The sequence below is a fragment of the Schistocerca gregaria genome, chromosome 2 (genome assembly GCF_023897955.1).
Source record: "Schistocerca gregaria isolate iqSchGreg1 chromosome 2, iqSchGreg1.2, whole genome shotgun sequence".
NCBI classification, from domain to species: Eukaryota; Metazoa; Arthropoda; class Insecta; order Orthoptera; family Acrididae; genus Schistocerca; species Schistocerca gregaria.
Window position 1 is genome coordinate 265,466,073 of NC_064921.1, and position 24,039 is coordinate 265,490,111.

The 24,039-nt window shown below is 41.7% G+C and overlaps 1 protein-coding gene across 1 annotated transcript in view; it reads right to left on the bottom strand.

Annotated features, from left to right (window-relative positions):
- Positions 1-24,039, bottom strand: part of LOC126336843 (UDP-glucose:glycoprotein glucosyltransferase) — a 129,774-nt gene that overhangs the window by 13,255 nt on the left and 92,480 nt on the right. Inside the window, exons 17-20 of the mRNA XM_050000926.1 lie at positions 5,760-5,969; positions 5,260-5,484; positions 1,377-1,544; positions 1,116-1,290 (exon numbers count right to left, since the gene is read on the bottom strand). Coding sequence (XP_049856883.1) covers positions 1,116-1,290; positions 1,377-1,544; positions 5,260-5,484; positions 5,760-5,969 — 778 coding nt within the window. The remainder of the gene's footprint in view (positions 1-1,115; positions 1,291-1,376; positions 1,545-5,259; positions 5,485-5,759; positions 5,970-24,039) is intronic.

The window sequence follows — 24,039 nt, forward strand, 5'->3', positions numbered from 1 at the left end:
AACTCTGCAGTATATCAATGAGTTCACTGATGACCTAGTTAAAATTAAGTGCTTGCAATGTGAGTCCACAGTCTCTAAAATTCTTTAAATTGTGTCATTTTATTGCTGTCACAAAATTTAATGTAATCTACAGAGGTTACCTCCACTTCTTGATGGTACCTCTAAACACAGGTTAATTTACGACTTCTTGTATCACAAACCACCTTAATTCAATGACATACTTGTACCTCAGAGAGCTGACATGTATGGAATGGTGCAGCCATGCAGAACAAAATAAGCCTCTATTCCTTCATGGGAAATAAACAAGGGACAATGCCATCCAGACAGGGGGGCAATGAAGCACTATTAACAACAATGAAGTGCAAGTGATGAACAAAAGATGTAGGGATGTGTTAATAGCCAGCAGCAGTCATAATATGTAGTTTTGCGATAGGCACAATACACGAAGTTAACACTTTGCTAGCTACCTGGCTACTAGAAGGAAGGAAATATCTATAAAATTTAAAAAAAGTAATAATGATTTTCCGGCCTGTCAGTTTGCATTGTGGAATGGAATGTTCTGTTTAGCATTACTGTGGGCAAAAATAATCTGCCGGAATTACGTACTGCCCTTATTGAGAACATAACACAGCAATGCTTCAGAGGCAGCAGGTCATCTTTATTGAAGGACCAATCTGTGGCAAACAATCTTCCAACACATCACTAATTCCATTTACAGTAAACAAAAACTTCCAAGGACTTGTAAAATGTGCAGGTAATTTCATTACATAGATGGAAGAAAGATAAAACCAGAATGAAGATATTTTTACAACTACTAATTTTTCATTCTGCACATTATTTTTGTGGTTATAATACAGCCAGCAACAACAAAGAATTGAGAAATTTTTGCCAGTTCCATTACATATCAATATGTTTGAGATTTTAAATGCTGGTATATTTCACCATTAGCTTTACAGAGTACCTTTTTGTTTTGACAAACTATATTTTAACGAATGTTTTCAACAATAACAAAATTTCAGTCTACTTGATACACTTTAAAAAAAATAATCACTACACTAAGAGGATCTTGCCCATTTCAAAATACATATGAAAAAGAATAACAAATCATTTGTTACCTTAAATGTTGGCGAGAGATAATTTTTCAGAAACCAGAATTTGACTGGTGTCTTCGTATGCTTCAGGACACTTAGCATCATAATGCGTAAGAAACGTTCATATAAGTGTCCTGATGCCAAAGAAAAAATATTCAATTTATCTTCTACCTCATCATCAGACTTCGATCCAAATGTGCTGTAAAGGTGAAAAGGCCATAAGTAATTTGCAAAAATAGTAACAACAACAATAATAATAATAATAATAATGGTATGCTATACAACCTTGTTATTGAATTCCATATTCCAGAATTCTGATCATCTTCAGCGAGCAAGTCCATGTGCTGTTTTCCTGGTTTCTTCGAAACTTTTAATTTGATGACATGACTACGGAATGAGCTAATTAAGACTTTTATGTCCTCAGAATCAGCAGGAGTATCTGTTCCCTCATGACTGCAAGTCAATAAAAACATTAACATAGTTAAAAATACGAGGGTCGGTCAAAAAGTAATGCCTCCCATTTTTTTTCTACTTAAAAAAATTAAGTTAAGTGAAAAATTTGAATTTGGCGCCATTCCTCCAACCTTCTTCTGCAATCCACTGCAGCAGTAACTTTCTGTGTCAACAGGTGGCAGCACAGCAGAAGTTTGTAAGATGGCCGACATTGATGTTCGTTTGAGACAGCGTTGTGTGATTGAATTCTTGAATGCAGAAGGTGAAACGCCCATACGCATTCATGAAAGACTGAAGAAGGTGTATGGTGTTGTGACAGTGGATGTCAGCACTGTTAGACGATGGGTTCGTCGTTGTAAGGAAGCTGAAGGGCAAACACCGTTGACTGATAAAAGCGGAGCGGCAGGCCGGTGAGTGCAGTGACTCCACACAACATTCAGCAAGTTGATGACATCATTCGTGGTGACCGTCGGGTGACTGCAGATGAAGTGTGTCGCATTATTTCTCTTAGTAAAGGCAGTGTGATCACGATTATTAAACAATTGGGGTACTCAAAAGTTTGTGCACGGTGGGTTCCAAGAATGTTAACCGATCAGAATAAAGAGGCAAGGAAAACAATAGCCTCCCAACACTTGCAGCGCTTCCGTTTGGAGGGAGATGAGTTTCTGAAAAAAATTGTGACCGGGGACGAAACATGGGTGCATTTTTTTGAACCCGAATCAAAGAGGCAGTCAATGGAGTGGCGTCACACAAGCTCGCCGAGGAAGAAAAAATTCAAAACTGTGCGATCGGCAGGGAAAGTTATGGCAACAGTTTTCTGGGATACAGAGGGTGTGATTCTGGTTGATGTTTTGGAGCAGGGATGCACAATAAATTCTGTTCAATATGTCACAACCCTCAAAAAACTTAAAGCACGTCTTCAGTGAGTTCGCCCAACAAAATCAATGGCAGATGTTCTTCTTTTGCATGACAATGCAAGACCACACACCAGTCGTCACACCTCTGACAAGATTGTCAAAATTGGATGGGAAGTTTTGCCTCATCCCCCATACAGCCCTGACCTGGCACCATCAGACTTCCATCTGTTCGGGCCACTAAAAGAAGCTCATCGTGGGATTCATTTTGAAGATGAGGAGGCCGTCAAAACATCCGTGCGTCAATGGCTTAGGAAGCAGAGCTATGATTTTTACCGTGCTGGGATACATGCCCTTGTTCAAAGATGGACCAAAACTGTAGAGATGGGCGGAGATTACATTGAAAAATGACAAAATGATCCTCAATGTTGTGGTTTTCAACCTATGTAATTGCATTTAAATTTCCTGACAATTAAACGTAGAAAAAAAATAGGAGGCATTACTTTTTGACTGACCCTCGTATAATTGTATTCAAAATACAATAAACTAGCCACTGAATCTCACAATTAAAATAAAGTGTTATGAAGCTGCAGCTGGCCCATGTTTAGTAGTTGATGTACTATATCCCAGTTCTTGTTTTTGTGGGTATTCAGTATCCAATAACTTCACTACAGAGTGAATCGTTACCATTCCATTAACCCCCCCCCCCCCAAATACTTTTTCGTACAGTCCCAGTACTACACCTAGACAGAACAGAAGACCCATACTGTTGTGCTGTCCAGATCACAGCAGCAAAACAAAGTTGGTGTGTGTGTGTGTGTGTGTGTGTGTGTGTGTGTGTGTGCGCACGCAGTGGTGGTGGAGAGATGGAAAGAGGGGGTTGGGGGGTGAGGTGAGTTCATAATCTGAATTGTTATGTATACTATGGCTGCATCACGAGATGTGTGCTGATCGAAGGGATGAAGGGCTTAGTAAGAAGAAAGTGCTATGTGTGCATGCACAACACAAGCAGTTATGTCCCAGTGACAAACATCAGTTGGCAGAGTTGGTAGTTCAGACTGTAGTGTTGGAGCTACCTGACATGCCTACAAGTTGCAGAGACTTGTTCTGATGCATGGACGGAATCAGTTTGTAATTATACGCATCTGCTATGAGGTGACTGGTTACCATAGGTCATTTGAAGTTTGCATTGCACTTTTGGCTTTTCATACAATATTCTCAGTACAATAAACTGAGAAAGAACCCAAATATATGGTGAGTTTTTAATTCTGCTGAAAAAGATACTAATATTAAAGTTTCTAGATGACGTAATGACAATTCTGCACGTTGCTCACCACACCATGGTGTACCACTTACATATATGAGTAGAAGCTAAGTACAAGTGCCAAGAGTAAAACAGCTTTCCCACATGTTTCTACTCATTTTGCCTTTTAAACTGATTCATTATATGAATCTCTCTGTTGATGTCCACAGTTTTTTTCATATGAGAATAAATTAACAGACTACAACAGGATTTCAATTACACATGTCAATGCCAAAGACAGTGTTTGCTCCTCTGGGCAAGATGTCTCTCGGAACGGCATGTGTGTTATCAAATACAACTACTCATTCTACTACTATATTTCTATCAGTACTGAATAACAGACCACTGAATATTACAAAACTGGAGCTACAACTTTCTTGATAGGGAGTTCAAACCTAACTATCTCGATAAGATTTCAAAGTGGTGCGGAGATTGACAACTTGCTTTAAATGTTCAGAAATATAAAATTTTGCACTTCCCGAAGAGAAAAAATGTTGTATCCTATGACTGTAACATCAATGATACACTGCTGGTATCAGTCAACTCATACAAATACCTGGATGTGACAGTTTGCAAGGATATGAAATGGTGTGATCACATAGGTTCAATTGTGGGTAAAGCAGGTAGTGGACTTCGGTTTGGTAGAATACTGGGGAAGTGCAACCAATCTACAAAGGAGATTGCTTACAAATCACTCATGCGGCGAGTTCCAGAAAACTGTTCAAGTGTGTGGGATCCATACCAGATAGGACTAGCATAGGATAATGAATGTACAGAGAGAAGGGCAGCACAAATCGTCACAGGTTTGTTCAAACCGTGAGAGAGTGTTACAGAGATACTAAAGGAACTGAACTGGAAGACTCTAAGATAGTTTATGACTATCCCAACAAAGTCTCTTAACAAAGTTTCAGAACTGGCTTTAAATGACGATTCTAGTTATATACTACATCCCAGGACGTATCACTCAAATAGGGATCATGAAGATACGATTAGAATAATTACTGCATGCACACAGGCATCCAAACAATAATTCTTCCCACACTCCATACATAACTGGAACAGGAAGAAACACTTATAACTGGTGCAATGTGATGTACCCTCTGCCATGCACCTCACCGTGGTTTGCAGAGAGTAGCTGTAGGTAATTTCTTAATGTATAAGCATGCCATGTGCCTACCTTAAGTACTATGTTGAAGAATATCACTACAAGGTGAGGAAGTGGCAAATGTTTTCATTCGGTTGTACATTGCAGATTGATTTGTGCTTTCGTCATTGGAACACAACACATTTAACGTGAACTGTATGCTGCTACATCTCTCCATTATGTGTGAATTCTATTGATAAAAATGGTTTCCACTACCAAAAATCAAACTATCTCAATCCTGATTAAGTGCTATTGAATCACTGAGCCTCAATTGCCCTGGTCAAAGGCCCTGGGATTTCAAGTATTAGATTCAAACTGTATCTTCATACAGTTAAAAAGTAATGTATCTTTGTAAGTATAAGAAAACAAGACTACAACTACTAATAACTCATTACATTACAGAAATTAATGTACCTGACTATGTCGAATATGTCTGATGAACGACCTTGACGGAGTCTCAGAATCCAAGCTCCAGGGTTAGCTTTCAATTGAAAATAGCCCAAGTTAGCCATAACTATTGTATCCACAGCTACAGGTTGTGTCTCTGTGCCCAACGTAATCTGCAGACCCCTTGGTGGGTTCCCCAAAACGGCATCAAAACAATGGCCCTCCAGTAGCAGATATTCCAGTTCAAATTCACTGCAACGTAAACATCCAGTCACATAATAAGCTACCACAAATTACTAACTTCTAAAATAAGACAACATATTATAAAACAATTTTCATAACCACTAAAAAAATTGATCTTGAGATCCATTTTTCAGACAAGAGAAAGACAGTGTACATATTGAGTAATAACACATTAACAGAAACTTTTCTGGCCATTTGGCATGTAACATCATTCATGTACTGTTAACTTCTAATTTAACTTATTCGTTATTATTTACATTAATTCTGAAAGAGATTTTATTTACCTGTGCACACCACTTCCAACATCGTCCAGACGAATATTATCAAGATCATATGGACTGCGCACCACCTCAACCAACCAGTTTTCTGGTACGTGCATGTTCTGAGTTAGAAGAACACTAGTTGGCATGTTGTTGAAACGAGCCATCGGGCCAGCAGACATCTGACCATCTGGACCAAACTGAATTTCTGGTTCCAACACAAATCGATAAAAACTGAAAAAAGAAAGAAAAGAAATCAAAGTAACACGCATCTGCTGATTCTGAAATATTTTACTGTCAAATATTTCAGGTATGAAGGAAACCACTAACTGAATAGCAGAAGCTTTGAGTCATGAATACACACAAAAATGAACAAAGGTTGCAAGCTTTCAGATACAGACATGAAAATTTGTGTGTGCACACCCATCCACGAATGCACCCTCAAACCTATGCAATTACACTGAGCGAGATGAACACACAGTTCTGGGATTTCAATTTGGCACATGGATTGGAATGAGGGGTTGTGTCAGGTGGGGTAGATAGAGGGAGAAACAGGCAAGAAGTGAAATGAGGGGTTGGGGAGGGGTAGCTAGTGGTTCACAGGGAGACAGCCGGTATACATAATACAAATGTGAAATGCGGGGAGAGAGGCAGCAGACCCACAGGCTAGGAGAGTAACACAGAGGCACTGGAGCCAGTGAGTTTGTGTATTGCTCAATGACTATGACATGGAGGTGTGGATCGGGTGGTGGTGACAGGAGAGAGGAAGAGGAGACTGTTGGGTACAGGGTGTTGTTGAAGTGGGTTAGCAGATATTAGGATCAGGAGGTTTGTGGAAACAAAGGATGTGGTGTAAGGATAACTCCCATCCCACTTTTACTTCTTTCTCCATCTAGCTACATCATCCGACAACCCCAGTATTGTGTGTTCAGTCAGCACAATATAGCTGCACAGGTGTGTGTGTGTGTGTGTGTGTGTGTGTGTGTGTGTGTGTGTGTGTGTGTGTGTGTGTGTGTGTGTGTGTGTGTGTAGGGGGGGGGGGGACATGTGCATATCCAAACATCCAACAAAATTTATGCTACTACAATGAAGATACATATATGCTCTTCTAATGAAATATCTTACTATATAACTTGTCTGAAGTAGTTTAAAGAAAAATCTAAATAAGAATAGTCAGACACCACTCCCATTTTTAAGTACAGCATTTTATCGATACACTTCTAAATTTCACACTGTTATTCACTTTAAGAATAATACACAATGAAATACTTCATCACAATACAGTTTTAATTATGCTGTTTTGCCACCTTTCTCAGTAACACCGGTTTTAAATCAAATTTCAAACAAAATGGAGAAACAAAGACCGCCACAACTTTCCTTTATAAGTTGGCACATAATTTTTTGATTACTGTAAAGTTTAGCTGTGTCTGCTGCAATTTCAATGGAACGTATTAGGATTCTTTCTTTTTTTCTGAATCCAGCTATGCCAGTTGCAAGACAGAGACCTTATTTTGCAACTGATGGGGAAGGAGGAGCGGGAGGAAGATAAACCACTTCTTAAGGCACCTGCAGCAGAGAAGGTGGACTTTGGTAAGGCACCAGTGGTGGCACGGGCAAACCCGTACTCTGTACTCCAGAGAAGCACCTACAAAAAGCGTCTTACTCCACATAGTGAGTGGCCTAATTTAAACCTGGCGTAAGATATACAATGGTTGGTGACAGGTCGGTCGAGCAATTATTGTCACAACTCATGGGTCACTCGCCCAAGTTACATTACTGGAAAATATCAGGTCATCCCCCAGAAGCAATGTGCAATGGTCTCACCTGGTCAACATGAGATCATCCGCAAATGATGTTGGCTAAAGGACTCAACCCAAAATAAATTATTACACATTTCTGCTTGGAACATTGGAACTTTGTCAATCCACATTCGTGAGATGGCAGAAATCCTAAATCTCAAGTCAATGTAGCCTGCCTACAAGAGAGACAATGAAAAGAACAGAAAAGCGGATATGCTTGGGAAGGGTATAAATTGATCTATCATGGAACAACTAACACCCAAGGAGTTGCTGTTGTAGTGAATGAAAAACTCCACAACAAAATATCAGTTGTACATACATACTCTCACATTTGTAGTCACTGACCCCCAACTAATCGAAGTCACATCTCTTCTCCATACATCCCACAGATAGGATGCAATGAGACAGCTAGAGACACATTCTGGAATGGTGTTGTGACATGCAATGACGAAGACCTGTTTACACTCCCATTTATTCTGCTTATACTGATTGAATTTTGCCACTGTTTAATAACTGTGTACTAGCGTAGCTTAAGCTGAGCTTGATGTGATGCTGCCAGGTACACAAAGAAGTGACAGACAGACATAGTTGTGGAGACACGAAGTAAAAGGAAAAGTCCACACAAAAAAGCAGCTTTCAAACAGTTACAAATTTCCCAGAGTGAGAAGAATCTTCAGAATTATCACCAAGGAGGAGACGAAAATACCATATTTACCCGAATCTAAGCTGCACTCGAATCTAAGCCGCACCTGAAAAATGAGACTCGAAGTCAAGGAAAAAAAAATTTCCCGAATCTAAGCCGCACCTGAAATTTGAGACTCGAAATTCAAGGGGAGAGAAAAGTTTTAGGCCATCTCCAAATCCAAATCGAAACAAAGTTGGTCTATTGTAATATGAGACACAATATAGGTCGAATGAATGACGATACAGCTACAGTAGTTTGGTTCAAGTCTTAAGCTTAGCAGTTAAGGTTTACCAGGTAGCCATTGCTATGCATCAGGCACTCTGTCCACATTTATGCAGGTACCCTTCCTTTTTCACGTGCTTCGTCTGGTTTGAATTGATTGCTTATTTTTCTTTGATCTGATAAGATGTTTACGTCACTCTAAGCTGAAGATGCATTACTGTACTGTGTCATGCATTGTTTGTTGCATTCTGATAGTGCGTGTTTACGGCCTGTCGCCGCTCGCAGCATGGCTTGCTTTGTGCACGCTACCGCCACTTACAATTAAAAAAAAAAAGAGAGAGAGGAGACGTCATTAGCGAACAATGGCAAGAGATTGCTATTTGTTGTTACTTAAACTACTGCTTTCTTTGATAATGATCAACAAGAACCAAACAATAGACTGCCTATGACAGATGATGTTCTGAACAAAAGTTTAGCAAAAACTTTTCTCCGTTTGAAAATCTTTGCAGGCGCCTCTTTAGTTCATTACATTCTGCACAGAAATTAGAGTCTTCTTAGATTTAAAAATCTACTCAATTCCCGTGCTTCATTTCTGACTTCATCACTATTAGGCATAAGAATAATACGAATATAAACATAACATGATACGTATATTCATCCGCGTTTGATGTTGTCTCACTCTAGTTTCGTAGTTTATTAGGAAGACAGGATTTAAATGAGATAACAGCAAACATGAAACAATACATGGTAAAATGTTTATATTTGTGTTATTCTTATGGCGAAGAGATTACTACATGTGATTCACAGTTCATAAAAGTTCCTATTAGCAACCATCTCTTCTCACGAGTAGGAAAAAAATTCACAATGTAGAGTTGGCCATATTGACGAACATCCCAAACAGTCTTGCCAGTCGGATTTTCGTAGTACATTGAAATGCTGCTACATTCGAAGACGAACAACACGGAATTTGTATTTACTTCGCTGGATAATGTACCAAAATGCAGTGGTCAAAACTCGAGGCAGAGGAAAAAAGCTCGTCTTCCACCCCCCCCCCCTTTTTTTTTAATTTAAATTTATTTACTGGCGCAGAGGTTTTGGTGCCAGTATTTATCTTTGTGCCTACAAAGCATGCCTGTGTAGCGCTACATATATTCGACGGCAGAAGTTAGTTGTGGCGGCACCCACCAACATTTTTCAGAACTTCTGCTTGCTTTGCACTCGATTCTAAGCTGCAGGCGGTTTTTTGGATTACAAAAACCGGAAAAAAGTGCGGCTTGGATTCGAGTAAATACGGTAGTCATTGCAGAGGCCGAAGCAAATCACCACCAACATTTATACAACTGGCTAACAACAAGGAGACAAAATCATCTACTGACTGACCTGAGAACTATGTAGAGCAGGTCTGGATGTAGAACACTACAGGTGTGAAAAAGATAAGAATAGTCAGCTGTTCCATGACATCAAGAGGATTCTGGGATGTTGGTGAGGGTATTTCAGTGAGATATCTAATACTGAACTTCCTCACCCACCAATACCAAAAGGGAATATCACAATTGGTTCAGTTCCACGTATCACGGCAGAAGTAGTCAAAGCTGTTATTTGTAACATGAAGAATGGAAAGGCTCCAGGGCCAGACAACCTTCTTGCAGACATGGAGAACTAAGAGACCTAATGACAAAGCGATCCCCTGGGTGGCAGAATTCAAGTCTAATCAGTTACTACAGCCACAGATCGGTCATTTAGCACCACAGCATCTGTTTCTAAGGGCAAGGGTGACACTGCTGGATGTTAGGAACTACCATCCAATACAGCTCCTCTCCCATACTTTAAATATATTCAAGTGTAACCTTGACAACAGGCTGTGGACCATAATCAGATCTCAGTAAACCAATATGGGTTTGTAAAGGAATGTGGCATGAAAAACGCAATTTTTGCCGCACTCCAGCTGAAAGACATCCTGCAAGAAAAGGCGGTCAGCACATTTTGTCATTTTGACCTTGACACAGCGTTCATTTGAGAACTATATCAGATGATTTGATATGATCTTCATGATCACAAGTTTCAGAAACTAACAAACTGGATAACAATGCTGTAGAATAGCACCAGGAGCCAGCTGCACTGTGCTACAGGTCTAGCAGCTTTCATATGACAGTTGGTGTTCATCACAGCTCAATCAACTCCATCTCTGTTGCTCTCATACTATAATGGGTACCACAATGAGCTGATGATGCAGTGCTTGTGGCACATACCTGGAAGGAACTTTAAACTCAAGTCAACTCATGCTATGAGTGTCTGCAAAGATTTGGCCTCTGTTTGAACATCCACAAGACTGATACCTCAAAATGATTCCATCTCCTGAAATTGAACATTATTAAAACAGCTCCTGTCACCAAGGTGGATACACTTTGGTACCTAGGTTCCCAACTACAGAGTGACAGCTATGTGAATGAGGACGTATGAGAAAGAATCAAAGCTACCTGGATGCGATTCAGAGATATCATTGATGTTCTTGGAATAATTAGAAGCCTATCTACCTAAAATTAAAGATATATCACACAATGGTGAGGCCAGTTGCTTTATATAGTAGAGAGTGTTGGCCCACACCAAGAAGTGCTGAGTACTCATTACACCTCGCCAAAATATGGATACTGAGAAGACCATTAGGCATTTCTCTGCCTGACCATATAAACAATTAGTCAATAAAGGCCTTCCCCTTGATGGGTGGAGTATTATCAAAAGAAAACACAGTCCCATACAAGCAAATGATGCAACATGAACAAAACTGAATTCATGGGAAAACATTAAATATGGTGTAAAGAAGCTTCAGTGCTTGGCCCACTCTTGTTCTGGGTCTTCATGAATGATTATCTGGGGCATTAAATAATTTTCCAAAAAACTGTGATGTTTACTGATAACACATGTATATTGATAAAAGGGCCAAACACATGCACCAGATATAGATAAGTAACAGCGGAAAATGCTTACAAGTGGTTCACAGGCAGCAGCTTAAATCTCACTCTTACAAATACTCATTGTGCCATTGCACATACATAAAAAATTGGACAGATAAAATAATCTACTCACCAAGCGGCAGCAAGAGAAAAACACACAAAAATAAATTTAACTTGTGCAAGGTAAGGGAGCCAGAGGCTCCTCCTTCTGGCAGAAGAGTTGAAGTGGAAGGCGGAGGGGTAAAAAACCTGAGAGCTGAAAAGTGGAAGACAGGGCAATATGCAAGACAGAGATTATTGTTAAAACATTGTGCACAACTTAATAAGAGTGAAAAGCTAAGTGCATTGTATGTAACAGGGGTGGGAGGGGCAACGGTGAAAAATAGACAGGTCAGAAAATGAAAGATGTGAAAAACTAAAATGGAGTGAAGAAGTTACCATGAAGAAACACTGAGACGGAAGGAATTAACATAAATTAAGGCCAAGTGGGTGGTGAGAACCAAGCACATGTTGTTGCGCTAGTTCCCACCCACTGAGTTTTGAGAAACTGGAATCTGGGGGAAGAATCCAAATGGCATGTGTGATGAAACAGGCACTGAGGTCACAACTGTCATGTTGTAGAGCATGCTCTGTAACAGGATATTGAGTGTTGCCAGAATAGACCCCCTGCTTATGCCCATCGTTGTGCTCCCAGCAGACAAAGAATCTACCACTGTGGTACTTGACTGACAGGAGTACAAGTATGTTAGTGAAGATCTACGCCAGTTGTATGATACATCTACATACAGTATCTGCTATCAAGATCCCATCCTTGTGATTCAAACTGACCTACAGTCCCTCCTAAAAACCTCAGACCCCTCAGAACAACAACACCTCAATCCATAGAATTTCTCACCCCACCCAAACCAAGCATCCCCAGCTTTCACGTTCTTCCTAAGATCCACTGAACCAATCAACCTGGCCGTTCTATAGTTGCTGGCTTCAAAGCACCCATCGAACATACATCTGCCTTACTTGATCAACACCTGCAACCCATAGTACAAAGACTTCCCTCCTACATCAACGATACCAACCATTTCCAAGGTCATCTGAAATCCGTGCCCGTCCCTCTCCTACCATACACCTTGCTTGTCACTGTTGATGCCATTTTCTTCCATACCAACATCCCCCATGTACATTGTCTGTCTGCTGCTGAACATTTCCTCAGTCAGCATCCAACTGATTCCAAACCTATGACATCCTTCCCATTCACTTAATAAACTTTATACTTCCCAACAATTACTTCACCTTTGAGGGGGGACACATACAAACAGATCAGGGGTACGGCCATAAGAACCAGGATGGCTCCTTCCTGTGACAATCTTTTCATGGGTCACTTGGAGAGGGCTTTGTTGGGATCCATAACCCTTCAGTCCTTAGTTTGGTTTAGAAACACTGATGACGTCTTTGTCACATAGACTCTTGGTGAGACTGACCTGTTATAATTCCTGGAATCTCTAAATGCCTTCTTCCAATAAAATTTCACATGCCACTTTCCATCATGTTGACCTCATCCTCACTGAAGGCCAGCTACGCACCTCTGTCCATATTAAACCTACTGACAAACAACAGTACTTACATTCTGACAGTTGCCATCCTGTCCATATCAAACATTCCCTCCCATGCAGACTCTTTTCATCAATACATTCTCACCGTAGTATTCACTGGACATAAGTACCCCATTAGCCAAGTTCAAAAGTAGGTTTTCCGGGCCATCACATGCAATCCTAGTACTGCTGCTCTGTCCAGAAAACAACTTTGGAGCACACCACTTGTCACTCAGTATTATCCTGGCCTTTAATGTATTAATCAACTACTTTGACAAGACCATGGCTTTCTAAAATCAAGCCCTGAAATGAGATCCATTCTGTTTCAGATTTTGCCCACCACACCTAGAATAGCTTTTCGTCTCCCTCCCAATCTCTGCAATATCTTTGTCAGACCCCATGCTGCTCCTTCATCCATATCCTTACTCTATGGCTCCTACCCCTGTGACTGTCCCCACTGCAAGACTTGCCCTATCCAACCTCCTACCACCACCCACACCAGCCCTGTAAATTGTAAAACACATACTATCAAATGGAGAGCTCCGTGTGAAGCGACACTTGTCATATACCAGCTGTTAGGTCAACACTGCACAGCCTTTTACATCGGATTGACTACCACTCAGTTGTCAATTCAGATGGATCAGCACAGGCAGAGTGTGTATACCGGCAACACACAATATCCTGTTGCAGGGCATGTTCTACAATATGACAGTCCTGACCTCAGTGCCAGTTTCACCACATTCGCCATCTGGATTCTTCCCCCAGACATCTTTTTCTCCGGTTTCTAAGAACTCCACAGGTAAGAACTAGCATTAAAACACATTCTTGGTTCTCACCACCCACCTGGCCTTAATTTACATTAATTTCTTCCATCTCAGCGTTTTTTCACAGTGACCACTCCTTTCTTCACTCCATTTATTTTCTACAACATTCATTTCCTGACCTCTCTCTTTTTCGCCAACCCCCCTCCCATCTCTGTTACATACAACGCACTAGCTTTTCACACTTATTAACTCATGCAGAATGTTTCAGCAGTAATCTCTTGTCTTGCATAATACTCTGTCTTCCACCTTTAAGCTCTGAGTTTTACAAATCTCATCCCATACGGTCTCCAACAATCAGTCTTTCCTCCTCATACCGTCTCTGACCTAGGATTCTGGATGACTTTTCCGAACTCTACCCCTTTTTCTCAATCTCTCCAGCCCTTCCCCTTCAAAAGCTTGCATAAGGCGCGCGTGCGCGGGTGGGCGCGTGTGTGGGTGGGCGCGTGTGTGGGTGTGTGGGTGCGCGCGTGCGCTTGTGCGTGCACACTCTTCCTCCAGCTGCTGATTGGTGAGTAGATTGTTTTATCTATCCAATTAAATTGTCAAAAACTGATTATTCTGACCCACAATAGCTGAATTTGTATCCTTTATCTGTATTACTGCATTTGAGTTGTTGGACCTTTTTCAAACAAAAACAAAACTACAAGAAATAGAGATTAGTGAGCATAAACTGGGCTTCCAGATCAATGATAAACTGAAGTGTTGCAACCATGTGGATAATGTTCCCAAAAAGTTCCATCCTGCCCACTTTTCACTTGGAAAACTCACTCAGTTGTATCAACCTACAGACAGGATCGCTAGCATACTTTCACCCAATATTGTCCTCTTGTAACATTCTAGAGCACTGCAGTTACAGTGAAAAGTATTTACTCTACAGAATCATGTAATAAGAACAAAGTGGAAAGTTGACAACCAAACTTCTTGCTTCACAGCCTCATTAGGGGCCTTAGGATTTGTTTTGTTTTGTTGTAGCACAGAAAAACAACTAGAGACATACACAACCATGTAAAAATGCTAGAACACGAAGACAAAACAGAGGTTAAAAATGACTACATGTTAAGCGCAATCAACGGAAGGAAAGACAGCTAAAAACGATGACTTGGAGAAAAGTCCATAAAATACACCAGAGAGACAATGGAGGTCTTTTGTCACATTGAATAGATAAAAAGTAAATGCGGTGGATTGTATTGAGATGGACAGATCGACAGATGTGCAGATGCATAAATGAAACACCCATTGTCTAGTTTTGAATGGACAAAGGACCGTTACAAACGGAGGAGAGTGATCCGGTCAGTTCCCGAGGAAGCACTGCTGAGGACATGTAGGACACAGGAATTGCTTATGGTGGGCGGACAAGTATGACATGCAGGAGGACCAAGGAAGTTTTCAATCGAGCATGAGCCCCAGGAATTTCATAGTTTCAAAGAGGGGAAGAGCAACAGGTTCAAGATGTAAAGATGGTGGAAGAAACCAATTGTGCTGCCAGAAATCCTTACAAACCATTTTTGTCAGTGGATAAGCAAAAGCCATTGTTGACGTTCTCAAGAGAAGATGATCGAGACAATGCTGAAGACACCGCACAAGGAGTCAAGTCCATGGAGAACTGCAATAGACGACAAAATCGTCAACATAAAGGGAGCCGGGAGACAGGTCTTAACAGGGTTAATGGTGATAGCAAAGACGACGACACTCAGGGTGTACGCGAAGTACAGACTACGCGAAGTACAGACTACGCGAAGTACAGACTACGCGAAGTACAGACTACGCGAAGTACAGACTACGCGAAGTACAGACTACGCGAAGTACAGACTACGCGAAGTACAGACTACGCGAAGTACAGACTACGCGAAGTACAGACTACGCGAAGTACAGACTACGCGAAGTACAGACTACGCGAAGTACAGACTACGCGAAGTACAGACTACGCGAAGTACAGACTACGCGAAGTACAGACTACGCGAAGTACAGACTACGCGAAGTACAGACTACGCGAAGTACAGACTACGCGAAGTACAGACTACGCGAAGTACAGACTACGCGAAGTACAGACTACGCGAAGTACAGACTACGCGAAGGAACTTGGCCCCCCTTCTTGCAGCGGTGTACCGTAGGTCTCTAGAAGAGCGAAGCGTTCCAAAGGATTGGAAAAGGGCACAGGTCATACCCATTTTCAAGAAGGGACATCGAACAGATGTGCAGAACTATAGACCTATATCTCTAATGTCGATCAGTTGTAGAATTTTGGAACACGTATTATGTTCGAGTATAATGTCTTTTGTGGAGACTAGAAATCTACTCTGTAGGAATCAGCATGGGTTTCGAAAAAGATGGTCGTGTGAAACCCAGCTCGCGCTATTCGTCCACAAGACTCAGAAGACCTTAGACATGGGTTCACAGGTAGATGCCGTGTTTCTTGACTTCCGCAAGGCGTTTGACACAGTTCCCCACAGTCGTTTAATGAACAAAGTAAGAGCATACGGACTATCAGATCAATTGTGTGATTGGATTGAGGAGTTCCTAGATAACAGAACGCAGCATGTCATTCTCAATGGAGAGAAGTCTTCCGAAGTAAGAGTGATTTCAGGTGTGCCACAGGGGAGTGTCATAGGACCGTTGCTATTCACAATATACATAAATGACCTGGTGGATGACATCAGAAGTTCACTGAGGCTTTTTGCAGATGATGCTGTGGTGTATCGAGAGGTTTCAACAATGGAAAATTGTACTGAAATGCAGGAGGATCTGCAGCGAATTGACACATGGTGCACGGAATGGCAATTGAATCTCAATGTAGACAAGTGTATTGTGATGCGAATACATAGAAAGATAGGTCCCTTATCATTTAGCTACAAAATAGCAGGTCAGCAACTGGAAGCAGTTAATTCCATAAATTATCTGGGAGTACGCATTAGGAGTGAATTAAAATGGAATGTCATATAAAGTTGATCGTCGGTAAAGCAGATGCCAGACTGAGATTCATTGGAAGAATCCTAAGGAAATGCAATCTGACAACAAAGGAAGTAGGTTACAGTACGCTTCTTCACCCACTGCTTGAATACTGCTCAGCAGTGTGGGATCCGCACCAGATACGGTTGATAGAAGAGACAGAGAAGATCCAACGAAGATCAGCGCGCTTCGTTACAGGATCATTTAGTAATCGCGAAAGCGTTACGGAGATGATAGATAAACTCCAGTGGAAGACTCTGCAGGAGAGACGCTCAGTAGCTCGGTACGGGCTTTTGTTAAAGTTTCGGGAACATACCTTCACCGAAGAGTCAAGCAGTATATTGCTCCCTCCTACGTATATCTCGTGAAGAGACCATGAGGATAAAATCAGAGAGATTAGAGCCCACACACAAGCATACCGACAATCCTTTCCACGTACAATACGAGACTGGAATAGAAGGGAGAACCGATAGAGGTACTCAGGGTACCCTCCGCCACACACCGTCAGGTGGCTTGCGGAGTATGGATGTAGATGTAGATGTAGATGTAGATGTAAATGGAACCCTAGGGCACATTGTTCGTCTACAGTTGTGTGACAAAGCAGAACCCAGACGTACCTTGGAAACTTGGTCTTTTAAAAATTCCTGAAGAAAATGGGGTAGGCAGCAACGAAAGCCCCACATATAGAGAGAATGGAGGATACCAGTTCTCCAGTAAGTGTCTTAGGTTTTCTCCAAATAAAAAAAACATGGCCACAGACTGGTATTTCCACAGAAAACCATTCATGACATTGGTTGACAAAGTGATGAGATGATCAACTGCAGATGTTGTTGTTGTTGTTATTGTTGTTGTCTTCAGTCCTGAGACTCGTTTGATGCAGCTCTCCACACCACTATCCTGTGCAAGCTTCTTCATCTCCCAGTACCTACTGCAACCTACATCCTTCTGAATCTGCTTAGTGTAGTCATCTCTTGGTCTCTCCCTACAGTTTTTACCCTCCACGCTGCCCTCCAATACTAAATTGGTGATCCCTTGATGCCTCAGAACATGTCCTACCAACCGATCCCTTCTTCTAGTCAAGTTGTGCCACAAACTTCTCTTCTCCCCAATCCTATTCAATACTTTCTCATTAGTTATGTGATCTACCCATCTAATCTTCAGCATTCTTCTGTAGCACCACATTTTGAAAGCTTCTATTCTCTTCTTGGCCAAACTATTTATCATCCATGTTTCACTTCCATAAATGGCTACACTCCATAAAAATACTTTCAGAAATGACTTCCTGACACTTAAATCTATACTCGATGTTCACAAATTTCTTTTCTTCAGAAACGCCTTCCTTGCCATTGCCAGTCTACATTTTATATCCTCTCTACTTCGACCATCATCAGTTATTTTGCTCCCCAAATAGCAAAACTCCTTTACTACTTTAAGTGTCTCATTTCCTAATCTAATTCCCTCAGCATCACCCGACTTAATTCGACTACATTCCATTATCCTCGTTTTGCTTTTGTTGATGTTCATCTTATATCCTCCTTTCAAGACACTGCAGAAAGGTGTCTCAAAATCCACACTGTGCAGTGGCTAGTAAATTGCGAGTCTCAAGCCACCATACCAGATGGGCATGAATTGTACATTCCATCACCTTGCAAACACAGATGGGGAGAAAAATGGGGTGGTAACCAGAAGGAAGGTGTTAGTCCTTACTGGGGTTAGGTGTGTGTGTGACAGTGGCTTCACACCCGTGTCTGGGAAACATGCCCTCTGCCCAAATGTAATTGTATGTATGAAAGAGAAAGTGCTTGCCCGCAAGAGAAAGGTTCTGTAAAATCTGAATGTGAACATTGTCCGGTCATGGAGCATTGGGATGAAGTGAGAGTACAATCTAGGTCCCTCTAAGTAAAGGCAGCATTTCTGAGAAGAGAAGGGTATCGCCCGAGTCTCCTCCACTCGTTTCTGATGGAGGAAGCAGAGTTATAATGGGAGGAGCTCAAAATCTCTGCAAAATGGCGGCCCAAGGTATTGGAGATACCAACAGGGTCCACTATGACATAATCCGCTATGGTCAGGCAAGAAATTGGAGAATGGACCTTGGCCCCAGAGAGCCACCAGTTTGGCCCATATGACAGAAGATGAAGTGGAACGCTTAAAAAACGTAATTCATGAAATCCAGCTAGCTTTTCTGCTATCCTGAAGAATGTGACGGCACTGTACATGCAACTGTTTATAATGAATGCAGTTTGCCATCTTAGGTCGACTTAAAAATGCGGAGATCACCCATCTCCATGTGCGAATTGCATTGTGGCACACCTCAGTCCACCAATGGACCGGGACATGGCTGAGGAGCAGAATAGAATGTTCTGTGGCAGTAAGGATAACATTTGTTGTAATACATTCTACCTGTTCATCACAACTGGGGAAATGTTGTTTGTCAAAGCTTGCCAAGGAGGAGTGAAGCCCCCAGTCAGCCTTAGAAAGCTGCCATTTGGGTGTGCACAGAAGTGGGGTAGAAGTCAGCAAATGGGTAGCACAAGGGAAACGGTCACTTGAGTATGTGTCAGAGCGAATGAACCCCTCAAGCTGACTGCCAAGCTGGGTAGTGCAGGGCGAAAGGCGCAAATGGGAATCAGTGTGCGTGGAGAATGTAAGGAACGTGAGTGTTCCCGTGTTAGGACAAGGTCTGTCAAGAGGGCACCTCTCTGACAGGTTCTGGGAGAACCCCAAAGAAGACATGTGCATTTAAGTCGCAGAGCAGCTGAAAGGGATGAGGGGAGTTGCCCATAAGCTAGAGAAAGTCTGCCCTGGTGACACCGAATAAAAGGGGTATGTAAATGGTATAAAGGGAAAAAGTGAAGTGAGGAAGGAAAATGTGGACTGCAACAGCTTAAAACCCAGTAGTCAGGGAGATGGTTTGACTATGAACGTCATCCCGGATGAGCAGCACGACTCCCACACACATTGGAATGGCGTCCACAAGTGGAAGGTCAGAGCAGACCAGAAAGAAATGCGGAAGTTCTAAGCAATCATGAGGATGCAATTTTGTATCCTGGAGGCTGAGAGCAAGCAGATGCTGCAATTTCAAGAGGATCCATAATTCTTCTTTGTTGGAACTAAGACTAACAGATCCATTAGAGGAGAGTCATGACCAAGAAAGAGGAGGAGGGAAAATATGGAGATGTGTCACCTCAGCGGCTGCCAAGTGTCAGCCTTCAAAGACTCACTGTTACAGGGCACAGAGGCTGAAGGATCCTCTCCATGAGAGCCACAGAGGTGTCAGCATTCACACTCTGTCTGTCAGTCTATCTGTCTGTCTAGTCCAGAAAAGAAAAACAGGTGGCAGTGCACACCAGACACATGGAGATCAGCCAGTTGAGGGCATCACCTGATGACACCGTCAAAGAGGCCCTCCGAGTTGGCAGAGGAGAAATCTGTTTGCCTGTTTTCCATTTCTTGAAGCCTTTTCATTTCGCAGAGGAAGACTCAGATGTTTTTTGGCTGGAGGGACACAAAAAGTCTTACAGGAGTATTCCTTCTGTACTTCTCAGCCAACCCATTGGGTAGCAGGTGACTTTGCCCTGTGAGGCGAAAGTTTGGTGGCTTGTTGCACAGCTGGAGGAGGAGACAGGGATGCTACCATGCCACTGGGTGATTTTACAACCACTGTGCTCAATTTGTGGTCACATGTCTGCGTACCTAGTCCTTCATGGAGCGAGATGTAGCACGAACAATACTGTAAGTGAGGAGTGGAAGAATGCAGGGTTTCCGACTAGCCAACAACTTGCGAGTGACAGGATAAGGCACTTTCTCCTTCACCTGGATCTCCTGGACGGTCTACTCATCAAGATACTTGGGACAACCACAGTAGGAGGCTACATGGTTGCCACTGCAATTGATACAGTGGGGAAAAGGAGGTGGACCATCACCCCTTGAGCATCCCTACCACAGATTATACATCTGGCCAGGAATCGATAAGGCATTCAAGTGTATTTGTAATGATGATACTGGTAGCAGCGCACTGGGTTCAGATTGTACAGTTGGACTGTGATAACTTCACACCCTGCTTTGATATTTGATGGAAGCACCATCCAATCAAAAGTGAGTAAAAGAGTGTGTGTGGGCACTAAGGATGCATTTACCTTTTTCATCACCCAATGGACTCAATGACACACTGATCAGCGAGGCACATTTGAATTTCTGCCTCGGTAAGACCATTGAGCGACCTAGTGTAAATAACACCACAGGAAGAATTCAGCATTCGATGGGCCTTGACACAAACAGGATAGCCATGGAGGAGTGAAGCTTCGAGCAGTCGTGCTTGAGAATCAGAAGTGTCTCCAAAAGCAAAGTGCCATTGCATAAACAAGAGCAGGATTTCACAGGGCCAGCAATTGCAGGACTGGGAACCTTTCTGAATAATAAACAGATTTACTGTAGCAAAGTACTGACCGTCTTCAGTATGTGAAACCATTAGGAACCGTGGTACAGTTGGAAGGTTCTTTGAATCGTGAGCCTCATTCCATATATGTTTAGTATATGTTGACTGAAGATGATGACTAGCTCATTGCAAGAACCCCCCACAACTGCCAGAGTTTCCAATAGGACACTCCTTCCAACTGAGGACACCCCCTTAGAGGGTGGTGCACTCATTTTAGGTGATTGTTCACACCTCAGGTCACACCTCCCGAGTGTCTGACAGAGGGACCAATCAGCACTTTGGGAAGTTAGCAGATCAGGTAATCACCCCTCCTTGGGCCTGACCTGTAGAGTGTGTGTCCGAAACCTACCTGTCAACACGGGACTGGGAATTATCCATTACCCAGTCACCTGTTACGTGTCAGATGCATGGACCAAATCTCAGGAGCGCACAAGGAGGAAGAAGAGAAAGAGGAACCTCAAATGTCGAAGCGGAGGAAGGATAGGAGAAGGGGAACAAAGAAAGAAGAAAAGAATGAAAAACAGTGAGAGACTGTTCTGATGCTGGCTATGGAAAATTCAGAACATTCCCAAAAACATCCCAGACATGTTCCCCATGTGAGGGCAAAAAGAATAGGAAGAGGATAGACATGCAGCATGGAAGGGAAAAGATGACGCAAGGGAAAAGATGATGCAAAGGCTGGGGCCCTGTGATAGTCAAGCACGAACCCACCAAAGAGCAACGAGACCCTGGGGGAGGGACCTTAGGTGCCAGTAAACATACACACTCATCACCATACTTGTGGTTAGTGACTGAATTTAGGATTAACTATGCAATTCACAGCCAAAATACTAGAACTATATATAATTTTCATGTAGACTATGCATCACTCTCTGCGATTCAAAATGGATTTTTACATTCCAGGCCAAGTTCTGTCTGTGGGCAGCAGGTATGAAATAAGAAAACCCCTAATCTTCAAAAACAAAGTAAAAGAATTTCTCATTAGCCACTCCTACAATTTATCAGAATATTTCGACTGAGAGAAATTTCAATATTTGTATTAGATAAAAAAATCTACTCGCCAAGCGGTAGCAGGAGAACACACATACAAAAAGGTTTAAATTTTACAATCTTCCGTAGACAGTGGCTCTTTCTTCTGGAGGAAGAGTTGAATGGGAAGGAAGAGGGGTGAAGGAAAACTGGAGATATTTAGGAAAAGGGGTACAATTCAGAAAAGTCACCCAGAAGGCGACTTTTCTGAACTGTATCCATTTTCCTAAACCTCTCCAGTCCTTTCCTTAGCCCCTCTTCCTTCTCATTCAACTCTTCTGCCAGGAGGAGGAGCCACTGGCTCTGAAAGCTTGTAAAAGTTAAACCTTCTTGTGTGCTTTTTCTCCTGCCGCCACTTGGTAAGTAGATTTTTTTATCTATATATTTACATTATATCACCAATAATTGATTAATTTTATTGTTACAATATTTGTATTAGGTAGACCTTGACTTTGCCAGTATACAGATAGCCAATAGTGGTCTGTCTAAAGTTATATAAATGTTTTGTTTTAAGTATGCGGTTAAACACAGCAGCTACACACATATAAAGTAATCTAGAGGTAATTCCCATAATTATCAATAACCATAATTTGTTGTTAGTATATTTTATGGAAATAGGTTGGTTGGTTGGTTCTGCCTGTTGATGTGCAGGATGTCCACAATGTCCCAGTCTGAATGGTTTATTATACCAGTTTAAGTTAGGCATTTACTACAAATTTTACATCAAATTGAAGGTAAACTAACCTAGATTTTCTTACAAACATTCATTATGTGTGCCTTCAGTTATACCTCACACATCCAACCTGAAATACAATTCTTCTCACACTTTGATTAATAGTAATAGTCTCCTCAATTCTGTGTCAACTCTGGCAAATCATTAGGTAGTGCCACAAGGTAGGTGCGATCTTTTATAAAGCTCCAGTGGAAAAGATCACATGGCATGAGACTAGGTGAACATGGAGGACAATGGGAAAGAGCTTTGTACTACTGGTTGTTATGACTAACCTAAAGGTCAGGAATTTTGATGATCAACCACACTGACACAAAAAGATGCCAAAGAGAAGGACTCCATCTTGTTACCAAAATTTTTGCAGGTTCAACTTCTAATTGGGGAAAGAGCCATTCTTGCAACATATCCAGATAATCCCCTCATTATGGTAGCTTCAGCAAAAACAAAGGTCTATACATTTGACATTGGGACACAGTGCAGAAAAAGTTTAATTTTGGGGATTGATATTTTACAATTTATTGAGGATATCCTGCCATGCATTATGCAGCAGCAGAAAGTGCGCATCAAGGGTATATAAAGGTGGCTTGTGGTGTGGATCTGCCATTGATAAAACTGGTTTGAAACTGGAATATTCCTTAAACCTAGACTTGTACACAAAAGTAGTACATGGGCTCACATTTCTACAAATGCTGCACTATGAGCCTATGCAAAGCTGATTTGGACATACAAAACATTTTGTGACATTGTCTCACAGCCAAATGTAACAACTGCACAAACAAGGCAGTGGATAATGAACTGTTTCATATCAGCTGTAAAACAGTCAGATGTTTCAATGGTGATTATGTGTACATAGTCTTTATAACTGCTTCCCTTTACTGAAAATAACCAGCAAACACTGGACTAGGGTCATGTTAGAGAGTACTGTACGGCAAAATTGGTAGCATTGGTAGCATGTGAAGTTTAGTGATGCACTCCATTTATATCTAGATGCAGATGACCAGCAAGTCCACAGGTGAAAGCACCTTTCCTAATGGGTTTTTTATTAGTTCCATACAAATGAATAACCGTGTATTATGGAGCGGCATATCATACAGTTA